Here is a 20,403-nt window from a genome sequence, read left to right on the forward strand (position 1 = left end):
CTTTTTACTAAATATTTATTTATTTATTGGCTGTGTTGGGTCTTCGTAGCTGTGCAGCCTTTCTCTAGTTGTCTAGTCATTGCTGCACAGGCTTTCTCCAGTTGTGGTGAGTGGGGGCTACTCTTCATTGTGGTGCACTGGCACCTCATTGCAGTGGCTTCTTTTGTTGCAGAGCAGGGGGTCTAGGCACGTGAGTTTCAGTAGTTGTGGCACACAGGCTCAATAGTTGTGGCTCAGGGGCTCTAGAGTGCAGGCTCAGTAGTCGTGGTGCATGGGCTTAGTTGCTCCATGGCATGTGGGATCTTCCTGGAGCAGGGATTGAACCCATGTCCCCGGCATTGGCAGGCGGATTCTTAACCACTGCGCCACCAGGGAAGTCCCCGTTTGCTGTGTTCTAACGCAGTGGTTCTCAAAGTGTGATCTTTGGATCAGCAGCAACAGCATTCCCTGGGAACTGGTTAGTAATGCAAATTCCCAGGCCCTACCCCAGACCTCAGGAATCAGAAACTCCTGGGGTGGAGTTCAACCATCCGTATTCACAAGCCCTGGAAATGATTCTAATTTCTAATTCTAAGGCATGTTCAAATCTGAGAACCACTGTTCTAAGGGGATTTTACTCCCATCTCCAAACACTTGCTTCTCTTTGGCCATATTGCTGCTGGGGCCAGTGGGCAGGGTATACAAGTGAAGGCTTGGACTTGGCATTTGTATGGGGAAGGCCTGGCGTGGACACGGGTGAGGCGCTTCCTCATTCTCCCCACACAGGAGCCTGGAGACCAGCTCTGGAGAGCCCCTGAGCAGAGGCCAGGACTGTGGGGATTCTGGAAGAACATGACTCAGAGGGCCTTGGCCTTACAGGGATGAGGTCATTATAGCCGCTTTTCCTGCCTACCAGACAGCACAGGGACCACTGAAGAGGTACCCAGCAGCTTTGGGAGCAGCGAAAGAGATTCCGATAGTGCACCAGAAACATACTTTCTGGAACTAAAAAAACATTATTTTCAAAGACAAAAAATCAGCCTATTTAGTGAAAGAAAGAAGTCTGGTTACTGCTGGGACTCAAATTAGTGGCTTGGAAGAAGAAGTGGAAAAATATTTCAAAGCACAGAGCAAATAATACGAAGAGATGGAAATGATGAGGAAGATATGAGACTTGGAGAATAGACTCAGCAATCCTAACATTCAAATATGTTGGTTCCAAAAGAAAGAAAAGGCATAAATGGAGGAGAGGCGATAACTTAAAAACAGAATATGTTGCCGACCTGAAGAAAGTTCTGAGCTTGCAGACTGAAAGGGCACAGGAAGATACAAGAAGAGAAGACATACATCTAAGCATGGAACTCCTGAATTCCAAGATAAAAGAAAGATAGTTTCAAGGGTCTAGGCAGAAAGAGCAAGTATCTACAGAGCGAAAAGAATCAGATTGACGCAGGACTTTTCATCTGCAGTACTGGGAGCTAACAGCGGGAATACTGAGAGAAAAGGAGGGCCACCCCAGAGCCTCATACCCGGGTGAGGAAGCAGTCACCTGTTAGTGCAAAAGAAAGATATATGGAGGGCTTCCTAGGTGGCGCAGTGGTTAAGAATCCGCCTGCTAATGCAGGGAACACGGGTTCGATCCCTGCTCTAGGAAGATCCCACATGCCGCGGAGCAACTAAGCCCGTGTGCCAAAAAAAAAAAGATATATGGAGATATAAAGGATTCAGAGAGTATATCCATCCCATATCTCACCTGAGGAAAATACTAAGAAAATCTTGTTTAGAGATGAGAGAGATCAAGATAGAGGAAGATGGAAGAGAGGAAGAACAAGCAGTGTGCAACAAGCCTGGCAAAATGTTATACTGTTAAATGTTTATGAAGATTACAGCTGATTCACTTTGTTGTACAGTGGCGGAAACTAGCACAACAGTGCAAAGCAATTATTCTCCAATAAAGATGTGGAAAAAATGCTTATGAAGATTGATAGGCATCTGATTTTACCTAGAACCATAAATACTATACTATTTCAGCAAAATCTAGGAATTGGAAGCAGAGTGAGAGAGGTAAGTAAAAGGATTCTGAAGGTCTGTCTTATTGAGGTGGAAGTGACAGGAAATAAAACACTTTAATGGAAGAAATAATTGGTATATTTTCAAATAGTGGTAAAGAAATACATGTTTGATTATCAGTGCTGGGAAGAAAGATTACTATCAAGGGAATGGAAAAGTACAGTAGAACTTCCAAAATAGCAAGGGAGGAGGGGAAATGGAATGAATAACAACTTGCTCAAAACAGCAAAAGCATAGAATGATTAAAGAATATACAATAAAATATAAGAAATGAAATCAAATGGACCATTCATTCCACTTGTGGAACCATAATTAATTCAGAAGAAGACATAAGAGAGGAAAAAGGGAACAAAGAACAGATAGGACAAATAGAGAACAACAGACACCCCAATGTTCACAGCAGCACTATTTAAAATATCCAAGACATGGAAGTAACCTAAGTGTCCATCAACAGATGAATGGATAAAGAAGATGTGAAATACACACACACACACACACACACACACACACACACACACACACGATGCAACACTACTCAGCCGGAAAACAAGAATGAAATAATGCCATTTGCAACAACATGGATGGAGCTAGAGATTATCACACTAAGTGAAGTAAGTCAGACAAAGACAAATATCATATGATATCTCTTACATGTGGAATCTAAAAAAAAGGGTACAAGTGAATTTATTTACAAAACAGAAACAGATTAACAGACATAGAAAACAACCTTATGGTTACCAAAGGGGAAGGAGGAGGGAGGGATAAATTAGGAGTTTGGTATTAACATATATGTGCTACTATGTATAAAATAGGTAACAAACAAGGACCTACTGTATAGCACAGGGAACTATATTCAAAATCTTGTAATAACCTATAATGGAACAGAATCTGGAAAGGAATGTGTGTATATATATACATATCTGAATCACTTTGCTATACACCTGAAACTAATACAACATTGTAAATCAACCATGCTTCAATAAAAAAGAAAAATTAAAAAACCGTAAAATATGAAAAAGTCAACAGAAAGAAAACAATAGAAAGATGGTAGATTTAAACCATATCAATGATCATATTAAATATAAATATTTTAAACATTGCATTTAAGAGGTAAATATTATCACATAGGATAAAAAACCAACTATATTCTGCTTACAAGAAATCCATTTTAGGGGATATGTGTATAAAAACAGATGATTGAACTTGGTGTACCCCCCCCCCAAAAAAAAAAAAAAAGAAATCCATTTTAGGGAATTCCTAGGTGGTGCAATGATTAAGAAGTCACCTGCCAATGCAGGGACATGGGTTTGATCCTAAAAGATCTAGAGCCTGTGAGCCACAGCTGAGCCCATGTGCTGCAACTACTGAAGCCCCTGTGCCTAGAGCTCATGCTCCACAAGAGAAGCCACCACAATGAGGAGCCTGCACATCACAATGAAGAGTAGCTCCTGCTCACCGCAACGAGAGAAAGTTTGTGTGCAGCAATGAAGACTCAATGCAGCCAATAAATAAATAAATAAATAAATTTTTTTTTAAAAAGAAAAGAAACTCATTTTTATTTATTTATTTATTATTTTTTGGGGGGTACACCAAGTTCAATCATCTGCTTTTATACACATATCCCCGTATTCCTTCCCTTCCTTGACTCCCCCCACCTCGAGTCCCCCCCACCCTCCCTGCCCCAGTCCTCTAAGGCATCTTCCATCCTCGAGTTGAACTCCCTTTGTTATACAACAACTTCCCACTGGCTATCTATTTTACAGTTTGTAGTATATATATGTCTGTGCTACTCTCTCGCTTCGTCTCAGCTTCCCCTTCACCCCCCGCCCCCTCCCAAACCTCGAGTTCTCCAGTCCATTCTCTGTATCTGCTTCCTTGTTCTTGTCACTGAGTTCATCAGTACCATTTTTAGATTCCATATATGTGAGTTAGCATACAATATTTGTCTTTCTCTTTCTGACTTACTTCACTCTGTATGACAGACTGTAATTCTATCCACCTCATTATATATAGCTCCATCTCATCCCTTTTTATAGCTGAGTAATATTCCATTGTATATATATGCCACTTCTTCTGTATCCATTCATTTGTTGATGGGCATTTAGGTTGCTTCCATGTCCTGGCTATTGTAAATAGTGCTGCAATAAACATTATGGTACAAGTTTCTTTTGGTATTACGGTTTTCTTTGGGTATATGCCCAGGAGTGGGATTACTGGATCATATGGTAGTTCTATTTGTAGTTTTTTAAGGAACCTCCAAATTGTTTTCCATAGTGGCTGTACCAACTTACATTCCCACCAACAGTGCAGGAGAGTTCCCTTTTTTCCACACCCTCTCCAGCATTTATTGTTTCCAGATTTTGTGATGATGGCCATTCTGATGGGTGTGAGGTGATACCTCATTGTGGCTTTGACTTGCATTTCTCTGATGATGAGTGATGTTGAGCATCTTTTCATGTGTTTGTTGGCCATCTGTATGTCTTCTTTGGAGAAATGTCTATTTAGGTCTTCTGCCCATTTGTGGATTGGGTTATTTGCTTTTTTGGTATTAAGCTGCATGAGCTGCTTGTATATTTTGGAGGTTAATCCTTTGTCTGTTGTTTCATAGGCAATTATTTTTTCCCATTCTGAGGGTTGCCTTTTAGTCTTGTTTATGGTTTCTTTCGCTGTGCAAAAGCTTTTAAGTTTCATGAAGTCCCATTTGTTTATTCTTGATTTTATTTCCATGATTCTAGGAGGTGGGTCCAAAAGGATCTTGCTTTGATGTATGTCATAGAGTGTTCTGCCTATGTTTTCCTCTAGGAGTTTGATAGTGTCTGGCCTTACATGTAGGTCTTTAATCCATTTGGAGTTTATTTTTGTGTATGGTGTTAGGAAGTGTTCGAATTTCATTCTTTTACATGTTGCTGTCCAATTTTCCCAGCACCACTTATTGAAGAGGCTGTCTTTTTTCCATTGTATATTCGTGCCTCCTTTGTCAAAGATAAGGTGCCCATATAAGAAACCCATTTTAAAGACACAAATATGTTAAAAATAAAATGATGGAAGGGACTTGCCTGGTGGTCCAGTGGTTAAGAGTCCATGCTCCCAAGGCAGGGGGCCCAGGTTCAATACCTGGACAGAGAACAGGATCCCACATGCTGCAACTAAGACCCGGCACAGACAAATAAATAAATATTAAAAAAAAAAGATAAAAGAAGATATAGCATGCTAACACTAATTGAAAGAAAGGCAGAATGGTTATGTTAGTATTAGACAAAGTAGACGTCAAAGCAAAGTACTTTACCAGGGATGCAAGAGGTCACTTTATTAAGAGCGCATGGACTTCCTAGGTGGCGCAGTGGTGAGGAATCTGCCTGCCAATGCAGGGGACATGGGTTCGAGCCCTGCCCTGGGAGGATTCCACATGCCACGGAGCAACTAGGCCCGTGCGCCACAGCTGCTGGGCCTGTGCTCTAGAGCCCATGAGCCACAACTACTGGGCCCATGTGCCGCAACTACTGAAGCCCACGCACCTGGGGCCTGTGCTCCGCAACAAGAGAAGCCACTACAGTGAGGAGCCTGTGCACCACAATGAAGAGTGGCCCCCACTCTCAGCAACTGGAGAAAGCCCATGTGCAGCAACCAAGACCCAGCACAGCCAATAAATAAATAAAATAAATAAATTTATTAAAAAAAAAAAAAAAAAGAGCGCATAACCTGAATGTTCATGTACTTTCAAAAAGAGCTTCTCATACGGGGATATGTGTATAAAAACAGATGATTGAAACTGGTGTACCCCCCCAAAAAATAATAAAAAAAAAAAAGAGCTTCTCAAGCTGCTGCAGAGCACAGGGAGATCAACCTGGCGATCGGTGATGACCTAGAGGGGTGGGATAGGGAGGATGGGAGGGAGACTCAAGAGGGAGGGCATATGGGGATATATGTATAAATACAGCTGATTCACGTTGTTGTACAGCAGAAATTGGTACAACAGTGTAAAGCAATTATACTCCAATAAAGAGCTGGAAAAAAAAATAAAAAATAAAAATAGATTCCTAAAATAAATTAAAAAAAAAAAAGCTTCTCAGACTCACAGATATAGAGAGCACACTAATAGTTACCAGTGAGGGGGCAGGGGCAGTATAGGGGTACCCAACAGTGGGAGGTGCAAACTGTTAGGTATAAGATAGGCTTAAGGATGTATTGTCCAACATGGGGATTATAGCCAATATTTTCTAATAACTGTAAATGGAAAGTAACCTTTATTAAAAAAAAGTTTTTATTATGTATATTACAGATATTTCTTCTCAATTTGCTCCTTATATATATTTGTTGTTGTTTTTCTATCTTTTCACCACAAGGCTTGTGGGATCTTAGTTCCCTGACCAGGGGTGGAACGCATGCCCCCTGCATTGGCGGTGTGGAGTCTTAACCACTGGACCGCCAGGGAAGTCCCAGAAAGTAAACTTTGAAAATTGTGTAACAATGAAAAAAAATTTTTTTATAAATATTTTAATTTTTGTAGTTTTTATTTCCATTGTGATTTTTAAAAAATATTTATTTATTTGGCTGCATTTGGGTCTTAGTGTGGGAATGTAGAATCTAGTTCCCTGAGCAGGGATCAAGCCTGGGCACCCTCCATTGGAAGTGCGGAGTCTTAACCACTGGACCACCAAGGAAGCCCCTAAAAATTATTTCAGAAAGACCTTCAAAAATATGTTAAACTAGGACTTCCCTGGTGGCACAGTCATTAAGAATCTGCTTGCCAATGCAGGGGACACAGTTTCTATCCTTGCTCCAGGAAGATCCCACATGTTGCAGAGAAACTAAGCTCGTGCACCACAACTATTGAGCCCACATGCCACAACTACTGAAGTCCACGCGCCTAGAGCCTGTGGGCTTCAGTAGCAATGAGAAGCCCACTCACCACAACGAAGAGTAGCCCCCACTCTCTGCAACTAGAGAAAGCCAGCATGTAGCAATGAAGACCCAATGCAGCCAACAAATAAATAAATACATTTTTTAAAAATGTGAAACTAAAAACAAACCTAAAAACCCACAGTTATTTTTATCATCTCTCTTTCAATAATTGATAGAACATTTAGAAAGTCAGTTAGGGACTTCCCTGGTGGTGCAGTGGTTAAGAATCCACCTGCCAATGCAGGCGACATGGGTTCCAGCCCGGGTCCGGGGAAGATCCCACGTGCTGTGGAGCTACTAAGGTCGTGTGCCACAATTACTGAGCCCGCGTTCCACAACTATTGAAGCCACTGTGCTTAGAGCCCATGCTCTGCAACAAGAAAAGCCACCGCAGGAGAAGCCCGTGCACCGCAAAGAAGAGTAGCCCCCACTCGCCACAAATAGAGAAAGCCTGCAAGCAGCAACGAAGACCCAACACAGTCAATAAATAAATAAATGAATAAACAAATAAATCTATTTCAGAAAAAAGAAATCAGTGAAGTAGGAAACAGAAAAATAATAGAGAAACTCAATGAACTCAAAAGCTGTTTATTTGTGAAGTTGAACAAAATTGATAAACTGGAGTCACACATTACCAGGAATGAGAACACACAATTAGCAACATCAGAAATGAGAGAGCGGACATAACCAAAATTTCACAGATATGAAAAGGATAAAGCAATACTATGAACAACATTTTGCCCATAAATTTGACAATGCAGATGAAATAGACAATTTCTTTGGAAGTCACAAACTACTAGAGCTCATGCAAGAGGAAATAGCTTGAATAACCCTAGATATACTACAGAACTTGAATTTTAACTTAAAAACATTTTTCCAAAGAAAACTCTGATCCCAGGTGGCTTCGCTGTTGAAGTGTACCATACAGTTAATTTTTAAAAGAGCCAATTCTACACAAACTCTTTCAGAAAATCAGAGAAGGGAATATTTCCCCACTAATTCTGAGGCCAGCATTCCACTCATATCAAAATTAAAGGAATTATAAGAAGACCAACAGCCCCCAAGAACAGAGATGTAAAATTATTTTTTTAATTTAGTAAGTAGAAACAAACGACATTAAAAAATGCATCATCACTAAGTAGGACTTATTTCAGAATGTTAAATCAATGAAATTTACATACCAAAAGTTTCAAAAAGGAAAAAGAAATCATCATCTCAGTAGATGCAGAAAAAGCATTTGAAAAACTAAACATGCATTTCTTATTTATTTTTATTTTTAATTTTTTGGCCATGTCACGCGGCTTGTGGGATCTTAGTTCCCTGACCAGGGATTGAACCTGGGCCCACGGCAGTGAAAGTACCGAGTCCTAACTACTGGACTGCCAGGGAATTCCCTAAACATCCATTTCTGATTTAAAAAACAAACAAACAAACAAACAAACACTCTTAGCAAACTAGAAACAGAAAGGAACTTTCTAAACTTGATACCGGACATCCGTGAAAAACCTACAGCTAACATTGTACTTAATGTGAAAGTCTGAATGCTTTCTCCCTAAGATCAAGGAAAAGATGTCTGCTCTTATTACTTTTCTTGAAAATGGTACTGGAGGATCTAGGCAGTGCAATAAGGCAAGAAAAAGAAATAAAAGGCGTTAAGATTGGAAAGGAAGAAATAAAATTATCTTTATTTGCAGATGACATGATCATCTATGTAGAAAAGTCCTATGTAGTCTTCAAAAGCAAACAACTCCTAAAACAAAAATAAGGGGCTTCCCTGGTGGTGCAGGGGATATGGTTTCGAGCTGTGGTGTGGGAAGATTCCACATGACTCAGAGCAACTAATCTTGTGCACCACAACTACTGAGCCTGTGCTCTAGATCCTGTGAGCCATAACTACTGAAGCCCACGCACCTAGAGCCCGTGCTCCACAGGAGAAGCCACTGCAATGAGAAACCTGCGCACCGCTACAAAGAGAAGCCCCTGCTTGCCACAACTAGAGAAAGCCCATGCACAGCAATGAAGACCCCATGCAGCCAATAAAAAAAATAAATGAATAATTTTAATAAATATATTAAAAATGGGGCTTCACATAGAGAAGACTCGTGGTTGCCAAGAGCAGGGGAGGGGGAGGGATGGACTGGGAGTTTGGGGTTAGTAGATGCAGACTATTACATATAAAATGGATAAACAACAAGGTCTTATTGTAGGGCACAGGGAACTATATTCAATGTCCTGGGATAAACCATAATGGAAAAGAATATAAAAAAGAATATATATGGGTGTATAATGAAGTCACTTTGCTGTTCAGCAGAAATTAACGCAACATTGTAAATCAACTATACTTCAATAAAAAAACTTTTTAAGTGGGTCTTCAACAAATGATGAATGAATGAAGAAACGAATGAATAAAAAGTGATACGAAGAGTTTATTACTGTATTGGAATGCGTGCAAAGAAAGAAATAAAGCCTTCTCAGACCTTGATGGTCCGAGTTGCTTTGTCACCCCACATTCACCAAATCTGTACAGTCCTTTGTGTCTCCCCTAGTCTGAACAGTCATGGAGTGAGAGGGGGCCCTTTGCCCAATCCACAGGGTGGGGGCTCAAGGACCACCACCATTCTGAGTCTGTGTTCACCCATCCACAAGTCCACAGAGCTCAGTCCTTGGAGTTCTCTGGTGGGGTCAGGCATGGCAGGCCCCCTTGACTCAGAGCTAGGTCTAGGAATGTAGAGAGGAGCCCTGGTCCCAGGCTTTGCAGGCAGAGAAGAACTTGGTGATGTCATCTGGGCAGTGAGGGTGCCCTGGCCTCTAGGTATGGCAGGACCAAGATCGAGGTGTCACCAGCCCCCAGAAGGTTGTCTGTGACAGAGAAAGGTGAGTTGTGAATAAGGTCCCTCCCAGTGTCCACCCTGTGCACCTAAGACACGGGAGGCTATCCATCAGCCCCAAATCAGGCCCTGGCCCCTGACCATGGCTGTTGAATTGGGCAACAATAGGGGGCCGGCTCTTGGGAAGGGGAAGCGTGTCTTCCTGGGTGGGGAGCTGAGAGAGGGTCACAGGCCCTTACCTGGGGCAGGGGGCAGTGGCGCCGTGCATACCACTCCTGGCAGTACAGGCTGACCTGGATGCCCTGGCCCAGAAAAAGCATGGTCCACATGAGTACGTTCCATGCTGGGCCTGTATGCCGGTCATGCATCGCGAAGTTCAGTGGCCCTGATGCAGGAGGAAAGGTGGTCACCTCGGCTCCAAATCCCTGTATCTTATCTTCCTGGCTCCCCTCCCATCTCAGGGCACAGGGAAGAGTTGGAACAGGAAGGTACCATTGAGGAAGATCTTGAACCCAGCTCTAGAAACCCACGGAGGTCTCCAGTGGCTCATGTAAAACCGGGATTTCTCAGTTTACATCAATATCCTGGTTCTCTTACTGAACCTCCCAACCTCACACCAGTTTTCTCCACTTTGTCTCCCTCTATGTGTGCCCTGCTCAGATGCTCCTATCCAGCCAGAAGTCTTTTGCCACATCTCCCAGGAGACCCCTTTGCTACCTCCCAATGCTGCCTCCCTCCCTGCTCCAAAGTCCCACTGCCAACTCTCACAGCTCTCATGCCTTCCCCCAGAAGGCACATGCATCCTCCCTTCTGTCTTGGGTACGTGGCCTCCCGCATCAGTCTGGAATCTCCATGACTGGGACTCCAGATCTCTTCCCTCTGGATGTCTCCCTCTCCAGGGGCATACAGAGATAAAGCTCACCTCCAAAGACAAGGAAGAGCAACAGCATGACGGGGTAGAAGAATCCCAGGACGAAGCAGAAGATGTACTCATGGACAACTGCAGAGACTAGGAACACGCCCAGCATGGCTGCGCCTCGGGCCCGGCCACCAAGGAGCTGGCAGGGGCCGGGGGAGGAGGGTGGAGTGAGTCTCCCTAAGCCCCTCCACAAAGAGCCCCCTCCTTAAGGAAGCCAGAGGGTGTGTAGTACAGTAGAAAGAAAATGGGATTTGGGATCAGAAGGGCTGACATGTCCTATTTAAGAGCATTTTATTCGTCCATTGCGCCTTAGATGCAACTTTCAAAAGAAGATATAATAATACTTCTCAGAGTTACAAGGCAGATTATGTAGTATGTGAAAATTCTTGGTAACTGAGTATTGCCATATGCATGTTCCTTAGGAGGCTGGGGGGCGGGGGGAGAAATGCCCTGAGGAGGAGCCGTAGTTGAGGACAAGGAAGGAAGGAAGTTAGATCATAGGAAGGACTTTCTGCCCATTGGGTTGGGTAGAATGGGGGCAGGTGAAAGTCAAAGGAGCCCTTAGGTCTGGAAAAGATGGATGGTTCAGAGAAAGGGAAGGAGAGGATATTGCAGAGAGGTTCCAATAACCGTGGGAGCTGAGGGGGTCTGCAGAGCCCGTACCCACAGCCCATCCTGATAGACGTAGCTGTACAGCCAGTCATGGACCACCACGTTCCAAGTGCGGTAGTAGTTGGAGAAGGACGTCGAGTTCCACCAGTCCTGGGGAGGGGTTGGGGTCAGGATGGGGGAGGAGGTGAGCATCAGGGTCCTGTCTCTGCTCAGGCCCCAGCTTCTCTCCCCTGCTTCCCGCCCAGTGTTCTCCACAAGGGCTCCCAGCAGGAGGGAGACAGCAAGCATCCTCCTAACTCCCTCTTCAGGACCTGGGGTGCTTGCCCTCCCTCCCACTCTCCCTCTCAGGGGAAGAAGATTCCAAAGCACCATCCCCACAAAAGCAGTTAGCCCCGGCTGGTCAGGAGGTGGAGGGGTGACATTATACCCATACCCAGAGGAGCCCATTTCTCACTGTGGGAGACTGACAGCACAGCTGAGGCTGAAATCGTGCCCCACAGGGTTAACGGAAACTGGTGACTAAGAGAAATTCCTGACTTTGTCTCACAGAACTGCAGGTAAGGGAACAGCGTGTTAAAAACCCTTCTGCTTGCAACCTGCCTTCACTGACCAAGCCTTAATTTTTTTTTTTTGACTCCTTAACCACCGCATATAGATAACACCTCTGATATATGGGTCACTATAGTAACAGGGGGCATACGTTTTCCAGAAACTTGGAGTTGGCTCCTGTCTAGTTCAAGTGGGCTAAGATCGGCTGGGACCACCGACCCTAAAACTGGGCCTGTACAGGTGTCGGATGAATGACCTTCTGACGTCAGAGGGCCAAGAACTCCACCCTCAGGTCATGCTAAGTGTCTCCATTTTTCAACATGCACCCCATGAAGAAGCATGTAGCTCAGATATGCCTGTACAGAATCACCTCACCTTGTCCCTACCTCCAATCGCTTCTTCCCATACCTAAGATCACCCTGCTTCTTTAGCCCATAAGTATCTCAAGCCCCTGGCCTTTGGAGAGGTGAATCTGAGATTGTTCTCTCTTCTCCTCATTAGGCTGTCTTGTGAATAAACCCTTTCTCTGCTGTAACTCTCAGTGTCTCAGTGTTTGCTTTAGTGCGAGTTGGGCGAATGAACCTGGTTTGGTAACAAGGTGACAGCCAACATAGCCACCATCCCCCCCACATCCTTCCCTAGCCCTCCCTGCATCCAGCTCCCAAGTAGCCCAGGTCCAGGCCTCACCCGATAGAACATCCTGTCTCCAAATCGTAGCATCTCCGCGAAGGCATTGAGCCAGCAGTGAAGGAAGGCAAAGAAGATGAGCAGCAGCATGAAAATGCCTGGTGAGCGGAGACGAGGGGCTGCGAGTCAGACTGGCCCGCCGATCCCGCACGAAGCTCTGGGGGTCCCTCCAGGAAGCCCTCACCCAGCAACCAGGGCTCCAACCCCTACCAATCATTTGTTAATCATTCACTAATTCATGCATTCATTCATGCATTAAATCCATTTGCTCATGAAGCCCATGCCAGATGTTGGGGATGTAGAGATGAATGTTAAAACCTCTGCCTGCTGAGAGTTCACAGAGTGGTTGAAGCAGGGGGTGGGTAGGTGGCAATCTGACTTGAGACCCTCACAATGAGCAACCAAAGGAGGGGGCAGATGCCAGGGGAGAGTCAGAGGGAGAAGGTGTTGAAACTCAGAGTGAGGGGCGGGAGGAGCTCCCTGCTAAGCCTTCCCCAGGCTGCAGCCTTCTGCAGCCCTGCCTCTGCTGGGCATACCTGGCAAGGTGGCGTGCATGATGGAGAGCACCAGGGCACGGGTGCTGAAGGGCTCCCTGCTCATGTTGGCAAAGACAGGAACACAGAGGCGGCCCAAGATGAAACAGGCATAGAGCACGCAGCCCAGGGCCTGGGGAGGGAGTGGAGGACATAATTTTGAAAGGAAACACTGGCAGCTGTCCCCTCCTTCTGGAATTGGACTCTGGCCCAGCATCTGCCTCCTCTTTCCTTAGCACCACCCTCTGACTTCTTCCCCAGGCCTCCCCTACTTCACTCCCAGAAATGCCCCCTCAGCCACCCTTTGACCCCGTCTTCTGACCTGGGCAAAGTTCTTGGCCACATAATTCCACCTGACGTTGGGTGTCCTGCAGCAGCAATGGGGATTATATGTTTCTCATCCTTTTATTTTGTTCCTGCCCAGGCCGGGGCCCAGCGTCTGGGACCCTCTCTCCACAGCTCCCTCAGTTGCTCAGGCCCGGGAGGATTATCTGGGGAGGTGGGGATCTAGAACACTTTGGACCCTCCATCACAGAGATGACAAGTGGATTTTTAGCTTGAGTGTCCACTAAGGTGACCAACCATCTGGAGTTTGCTCCAGACTGAGAGGTTTCCCAGGAGGTAGGGATTTCAGTGCTAAAACTGGGGCAGTCCTGGGTGAACCAGGACAGTCAGCCACCCTTGTGTCACCATGGCTGGGGTAAAAGAGAAAGGGTAATGTACCGGTCCCATATTTCCCATCTTTATCATGGGGTGCATCCTGAGAAAGTGGCCAGTGTCTGGGATGAGGCTTAAAGACCTCAGGGAGAGGAGAGCAGAAGGGCTAGGTCCCTGATAGGCCTGGGCATTTGGGGAAGGGGGTGCGGGGTCTTACCTGGGGTAAGTCTCCCTGTAGATGAGTGTGGGGCAGAAGAGGAAGTAGAGATAGCTGGAGAAACTGGGGGCCCGGATCCTCTCACCTGGGGAGGAGTAAGAGGGGCCCATTAGTGAAGAGGGGAGGGAGAGAGGACACAGGTGGGTGGGGAGCTGGGGAAGGGCAGTGGGACTGGTGAAAAGAGCTGGATAGGACAGAGCTGGGGGGATGGGTGAGGAGCTGGATATGCGATCTGGACGTGAAACCCAGCAGGAGCTGAACCTGCTCTTTAACACCCTCCTTTTGGTTCCATTCCAGGCACCCCATTTTCTGGCACAAGATCTGCTGTGGCCAGAGCTTCATTTGGCACCCACAAGTTGCACCACCCAATTCTCTCTCCTTCTGTTTTGACTTCCTAATATAAGGCTCTCATACCCTGGGTCTAAATAAGAATGAGCCAGAAGTCCTGGACAGCAGAGGAGGCATCTCAGAAGCGGGACATAAGGGAACACCTAATGACAAAGGCCCACAGAGCCCAGCTGGAGGCTGGAGCTGTGCCGCGTGGGCAACATGGGCTTAGAAAGTTGGATCTTTTATGAGGAGCCTGCACCTGCTGGCTTCATTCAACCAGCCAAGAGGACTGCGTTCACAGCCGCATCTGCTGAAGGCCTCACCTCCTCTGGCCCGAAGTTTCCCAGGCACAGTCTCTCTCAGGAAGGAGTAGCTTTTCATCAGGAGCCTGACCTGAGATGGAATGGAAAAGAGGTTAAGGTGCTGTGTAACTGTGAGCAGGTCACTTACCCTCCGTGTGCTATCGTTTACGGGAGCGGTGCAGGCAGACTGTAAACTTTGTACTTTATCTTTTTGTTGGACTGTCTCATAGCCTAACACACACGGCTGCTGGGAGGAACCCAGGGTAAAGGCATACGGAAAGGGCAGAGCCACCAGCCAGCCAACCCCCTCCGACTGTATTTGCATAGCAGTGTTCATTCGTTTACATTCCCTTGGAGCCTGCTGGTTGGCTCAAATCCCTCTCAAAGGACTCCGCCCCTGGTAACTAGCTCCGCCCCCACCCATACAGTATCCAATGCCCTCCCTCCCAGCGGCCCCGCCCCACCATTGGTCCCGCCCATCACCTACCTGCTCAAAGACTAGGACACAGCGGGAGGCTGGTGGGAGCTCATACTTTACTGCTACGTACACCGGGAGGATGCCGAGCACCACGCTGTGCGCGGCCAGCAGCATGCAGCCCAGGCCCACCCCCAGCATCCGGGCCCCTCCGGACCGGGGACTCGCGCACAGCCGCAGGACCTGGTAGGGCACCAGCAGAGTGGACAGGAGCATGGGGACCCACGTCACCAGCGCCAAGGGCAGCTGTCCAAAGCTGAAGATCAGTAGGTCAAACTCCAGCATCAGCCTGGGAGTGGGGAAGCAGAGACAAAGCAGACAAGTGTGAGGCCCATCCTTGTCCCCTCCCTCTGCAGTCAGAGCTCTTGGAAGACAAACTGAGGCATCATGCCAAGGCTGTGAGCTCCCTGTCTCTGAACGTGTTCAAGATGGCACCTCTGTTGCCCAGAACTTCTAGCAACAGGGCATTGCCAGAGGAGACTCAATCATGGGATGGCTTTGCTTCCAAATAACATTTAGAGCCCTTGGTAAATTATATGGCATTGCAGAAGGGTTCAGTATGCCCCATGCCACCTGTGTTAGGATAGAGGTATTTAGAATTTAACTTTGATTTTTATTAGTTGTGTACTTTTGGAGTGTCTGGAGCTGTAGACTTGAATGAATGGAAAGCAGGTTGTTGAGTGTTTTCTTTGCTTAGGTTAAGAGTACATGGTTTGGGGACTTCTTTGGTGGTCCAGTGACTAAGACTCCATGCTCCTAATGCAGGGGGCCTGGGTTTGATCCCTGGTCAGGGAACTAGATCCCACATGCTGCAACTAAAGATCCCACATGCCACAACTAAAAGATCCCGCATGCCACAACTAAGACCAGGCACAGCCAAATTAAAAATAAATAAAAATAAAATGAAATAAAATATAAAAGTATAGGGACTTCCCTGGTGGCACAGTGGTTAAGAATCCACCTGCCAATGCAGGGGACAGGGGTTTGATCTCTGGTCCGGGAAGATCCCACATGCCGTGGAGCAACTAAGCCCCGTGAGCCACAACTACTGAGCCTGTGCTCTAGAGCCTGTGCTCTGCAACAAGAGAAGCCACTGCAATGAGCAGTCTGCCCACTGCAAGGAAGAGTAGCCTCTGCTTGCCGCCGCTAGAGAAAGCCAGGGCACAGCAACGAAAACCGAACACAGCCAAAAAAAAAAAAAAAAAAAAAAGGGAGTATATGGTTTGGGGAATTCCCTGGAGGTCCAGTGGTCAGGACTCAGTGCTTTCACTGCGGTGGCCTGAGTTCAGTCCCTGGGATCGAGGAACTAAGATCCTTCAAGCCGCGCTGTGTGGCCAGAAAAGAGTGTATGGTTTGTAATGGTAACAAATTAGAAAATTAGAAGCAACCTAAATGTCCATTAGTAAAAAACTAAATGAACAAAAGCTGGTACTTCCAGACTCTGCAGTCATTAAAATCAATGGACCAACATGGAAAGATCTCTAAGATGGGTCATTGGGGAGTGAAAAGGAAACAATAGGTACAGTAAATATCTTATTAATGTAAACCCCCACAAAATACATCCCCTTGGTTCTTATATACATCTGGAAGTGGACGAATGGAAAATGCTATGGAGGGAAACCCTCAAAACCGTTAAAAATGTCACCTCCGGGGAGTGGTCTGGAATGGAGGGGGGTGGTGGAGAAGGAGCCACTTTACATATATTTGAAGCTTTTACTGAGATTTGATCCTTAATTATTATAAGAATTAACAACAGTTTTACCAAAAGGCAATGCTGTTGCTGAACCTGCAGCTCCTTGATCCTCTTGCCTTTACTGCTTCCTGAGCCAGATGTAGAGTGAGGTGGGGTCATGCAAATCCAGACTCCCAGGGGTCTACAGCCCCCTGAGGCTCATCTCCAGTGTGTGGAGGTGTGCTTTGTGGGGGAAGCGACCCACCAAGGCACTTGTGTGCATGTGTGTGTCTTCCCCACAAGACGGGGTGTGCCTCACAGACAGGGCTGGGGTTGGCCCCTTGTCTCTCTGCACCCCGGGGCTGGTACTTAGCAGGAGCTCACTGAAGTTTCTTGAGCTGAACAGCACTGCCTTGGAAAGGAGTGTGTGAGAGCAGTGGGGCGGGACCCATGCTTGTGTGTGCACAAACACGTATATCTGCCTCAGGACAAGGGTCCGAGTGAGAAGGATTTGAGTGGGGGTGTCGTTGCCTCAGAGGGCTAACCCTGGGGAAACAGACCAAAGGCCATCCAAAGCTGTGCAAGGGAGAAGTCTAAGAGGACTTTTTGGGTGGGAAGGTGGCTTGGAAGCAATGTTGCCATGTGTCTAATAATCAAATGGACCGATGCTCTCTCGGGCCAGCGGCCGGTGAAGCACTGGGGACCCAGGTGGTCTGATCTGATCTGTGGGCCTGTCCCGAGTGGGAGGGGTGCCTACCTGCCCTCATCAATAAGGTCGATGGCCAGGGTGCTGCTGATGAAGACACACAGGCCGGCGATAAACATGTGGTAGATGGTGCGGAAATGCTGCACCTCCATCAGCTCGCTGGAAGGACAGGGGCCTGAATGTCAGTGGGAGAGTCCTCAAGGTCATGCACATGAGCTCAGGCTCTGTACACAAGTGGGGGTGAGGCCTAGTGGTTGGGAACTTGCAGCTATGGGCAGCGATATGGCTGGGATTTCTGTCCAAATCCCTTTCCAGCCCAGACAGTTCTCATCCTGGTGGCTTTTCTTCCACAGTCACACCCAGGGCAAACAGAGAAACAGAACCTTAGAAACCATCTCCAAGTCCTCCCCTAAACCACCTGGAGCCTGAGGATGACAAATGTTGTGTCCTGGACCCCCAGACAAAGCTCTTCCTTTTCTTCCCATCCCCTGTCCTCACCCCTGACTTACTCAAGTAGGGACTTGCGGAGGATGAAAACTTTCCGTTTCCCCAGGGACGGCTCCCGGGTCCTGAATTGAGACAGTTGTTGTGGGCCAGGACCCAAAGGAAGAAGGCAGTAGGCAGAGGGTAGGGCCTTGAAGGAGGTCAATACTTGGGAGCCCAGGGCAGTAGTAGGGGAAGGTCAGGGTTAGGGCCAGTGGGCAGGACCAGGTGGACGGTCAGGGCCAGGGCAGAGCAAAGCCCAGCAGTGGAGGTTAGTGTCAGAAAGGCAGAGGCTATAAGGGGAGGAGAGGGAAGACTGAAGTCAGAGCCATATCAGGGCTGGCAAAGGGCACATGAGATAACATCTGTGGCTCATAATCCTTACGATGGAGGTGGCTGCGCAGCCAGTCCCCAGCGCCCTGGCTCCTCAGACGCTTACTTTCGCAAGGAATCTGGAGGGATGGAGGGCATCGTCTGTCTTGGTCTGTCTTGTGGTGGGTAGGCTTCAACCGCCTCCCACATGGCCCGATCCAGCAGCTCGGTCAGCTGGCTTTGCGCTTGCTCCAGCAACTGCATCTTCACAGCCTACAGGACAAAGCAGGGCAGGGCCCACGGTCCCTCCATCCAGTCAGCCGTCCTCCCATTCACCAAACATTTACTGAGGCTCCCTCCGTGCCAGGCACACTGCTAAGTGCTAGGGATGGAAAGATGAACAAGCACAGCTCCTGCCCAGAGGTACCCCCTCCCCTGCCAACTTAACACCCTCTGGTTTCCCAGGGCAGCAGTGAGGATCCAGGAAAGATGCTTTCAGTCTCTGGGTCTGAACGCCCACCACCTCATCATCTCTGATCCTACTCTCTCCTCCCTGACCCCAGCCTTCCCTCTCCTGACCTCTAGCCTCACTAACGGAAGACTGTTCTCCAGCTGACTTTTGGCCCCTGTCCTGATGACTTGTGTTTCAAATGCCTCCATCTTAACCCTCAGCTCTGACCCAAGGGGCTTGAACCCAAGAACAAATTGTCTTTATTGACAAGCCGCCTCCCTCTCCCTCCCTGTACTCCAGGACCTGTCCGTTTTGACTTCTGACATCCCTCACCTGCATATGTCGGGTCCATTGTACCAAATCTGGGCCTCTGTGCATTTCAGTGTTTCCTAGGAGGAGTCAAAGGTGAGGAGATAGGGTTCTGCCACCTAGTACAGACCCAGAAGCATCCTCTGTCCAGGAAGTGCTTTCTGTGGGCTCAGCAGCCTCTCTGCCCCCCCAACAAGTCAATACCTAGTATCATGGGGGGAGCAATCAGAGGGGAAGTTATTTTTGCAGGGGGTGAGGAGGCCACTGGCAAGGGGAGAGCTTGATGACATTACTGGAAACAGGGTACCCAGGGAACAGGAAGCAACTCTAATCACCGGCTGGGGTTGAAAGAAAGATAAGGCAAGGCACTGAATAGCCCTTTTCTCCTCCCTTCTCCAGCTGGGTAGTTAGGGGGCAGAGGCTGGGGTCTGCCTTCACTGGCCTCTCGGGACAGCAGGAAGGATGGAAGGTAGACAGCAGGAACCCCCTTTCAACAGCGCATCCCCACCTCCAGCCCCACCTGGGTGTTCAGCACTTCCAGAGCGGGGCTCCCCTTCTCTGGAGGGCCGGTCCTCCTGCTCTCCTCCTAGCCCTTCTCTCTTCCGCAGCTGGGCTGCCCTTGGCTCCATGATGTGAGTCTTGACTGGGCAGTGGCGGCTGGTAAGTGTTCCCTCCCTTCCTTCAGGCTTGCCTGGCTGAGCTCTTATCTCACTCAGCTCCTCTGACAGCTCCAAAGACTAAAGTCCTTTCAGGAGGACGGGTTATAGGTTATCGGATTCCAATCCCCATCCGGAAGGCAGCGTCATCTCAGCTCTACCGGCTGTCACAGGGATGGACACAACCTCCCAACAAACAGCCCAAGCACCACCCAGATGCGCAGCTCCCTCCCACAGCAATGGCAGCTCCGCACCCGGACACGTCAAGGGGAGGAGGACTTTGCCCCTCTGAGGCGTATCCCCTGGTGTGGCTGCTTCCCAATCTCTTTCTCCATAGACTGAAGGGCAGGGAGGAGTCAGAAACATCTTCAGGTATCAGGGCACTGGGCTCCCTTAGACCATGATAAAGTGCATGAAAGGACCTTGCCAACAAAGCTTTCTGTGCATGTGATTACAATTCTATGAGGTTGGTGCCTGTGACACCCCTCCAGGGAATGCTAGGTGCTGGGGTCCCTGAACACCAACTCTTCCCCACACCTGCGTGGGTTAGCAGGTAGGCAGAGAGAAGGCAAAACAAACACTTATTCAGCACAGTTTCCTCCTCTGAAAAACAGGGACAAAAGTCCCTACCTCACAAAGTTATTGTAAGCATAAAATGAGGTAGTCCAGGTAAAAGCACACGGTCCAGGGCGTAGCCCATGGCAACAGTGCAATAAGTAATAATTTTCTTCCCTTTTTGGTAAGAAGTAACAGA

General features: G+C 47.5%; 1 protein-coding gene across 1 annotated transcript; it reads right to left on the bottom strand.

Moving 5' to 3' along the window:
• Positions 1-9,365: 9,365 nt before the first annotated feature.
• SOAT2 (sterol O-acyltransferase 2) lies at positions 9,366-19,622 on the bottom strand. The gene is made up of 15 exons (XM_057701055.1): positions 19,502-19,622; positions 19,018-19,073; positions 18,361-18,506; positions 17,948-18,007; positions 17,490-17,597; positions 15,073-15,349; positions 14,607-14,676; positions 13,954-14,038; positions 13,402-13,447; positions 13,083-13,212; positions 12,547-12,644; positions 11,362-11,460; positions 10,702-10,837; positions 10,019-10,164; positions 9,366-9,810 (listed from the first exon to the last, which is right to left on the bottom strand). Exons 1-15 carry the CDS (start codon positions 19,620-19,622, stop codon positions 9,760-9,762), a joined length of 1,629 nt encoding a protein of 542 aa, XP_057557038.1. The 3' UTR covers positions 9,366-9,759.
• Positions 19,623-20,403: the final 781 nt, after the last annotated feature.

Source organism: Hippopotamus amphibius, chromosome 12 (genome assembly GCF_030028045.1).
Source record: "Hippopotamus amphibius kiboko isolate mHipAmp2 chromosome 12, mHipAmp2.hap2, whole genome shotgun sequence".
In the NCBI taxonomy this organism is placed as follows: Eukaryota; Metazoa; Chordata; class Mammalia; order Artiodactyla; family Hippopotamidae; genus Hippopotamus; species Hippopotamus amphibius.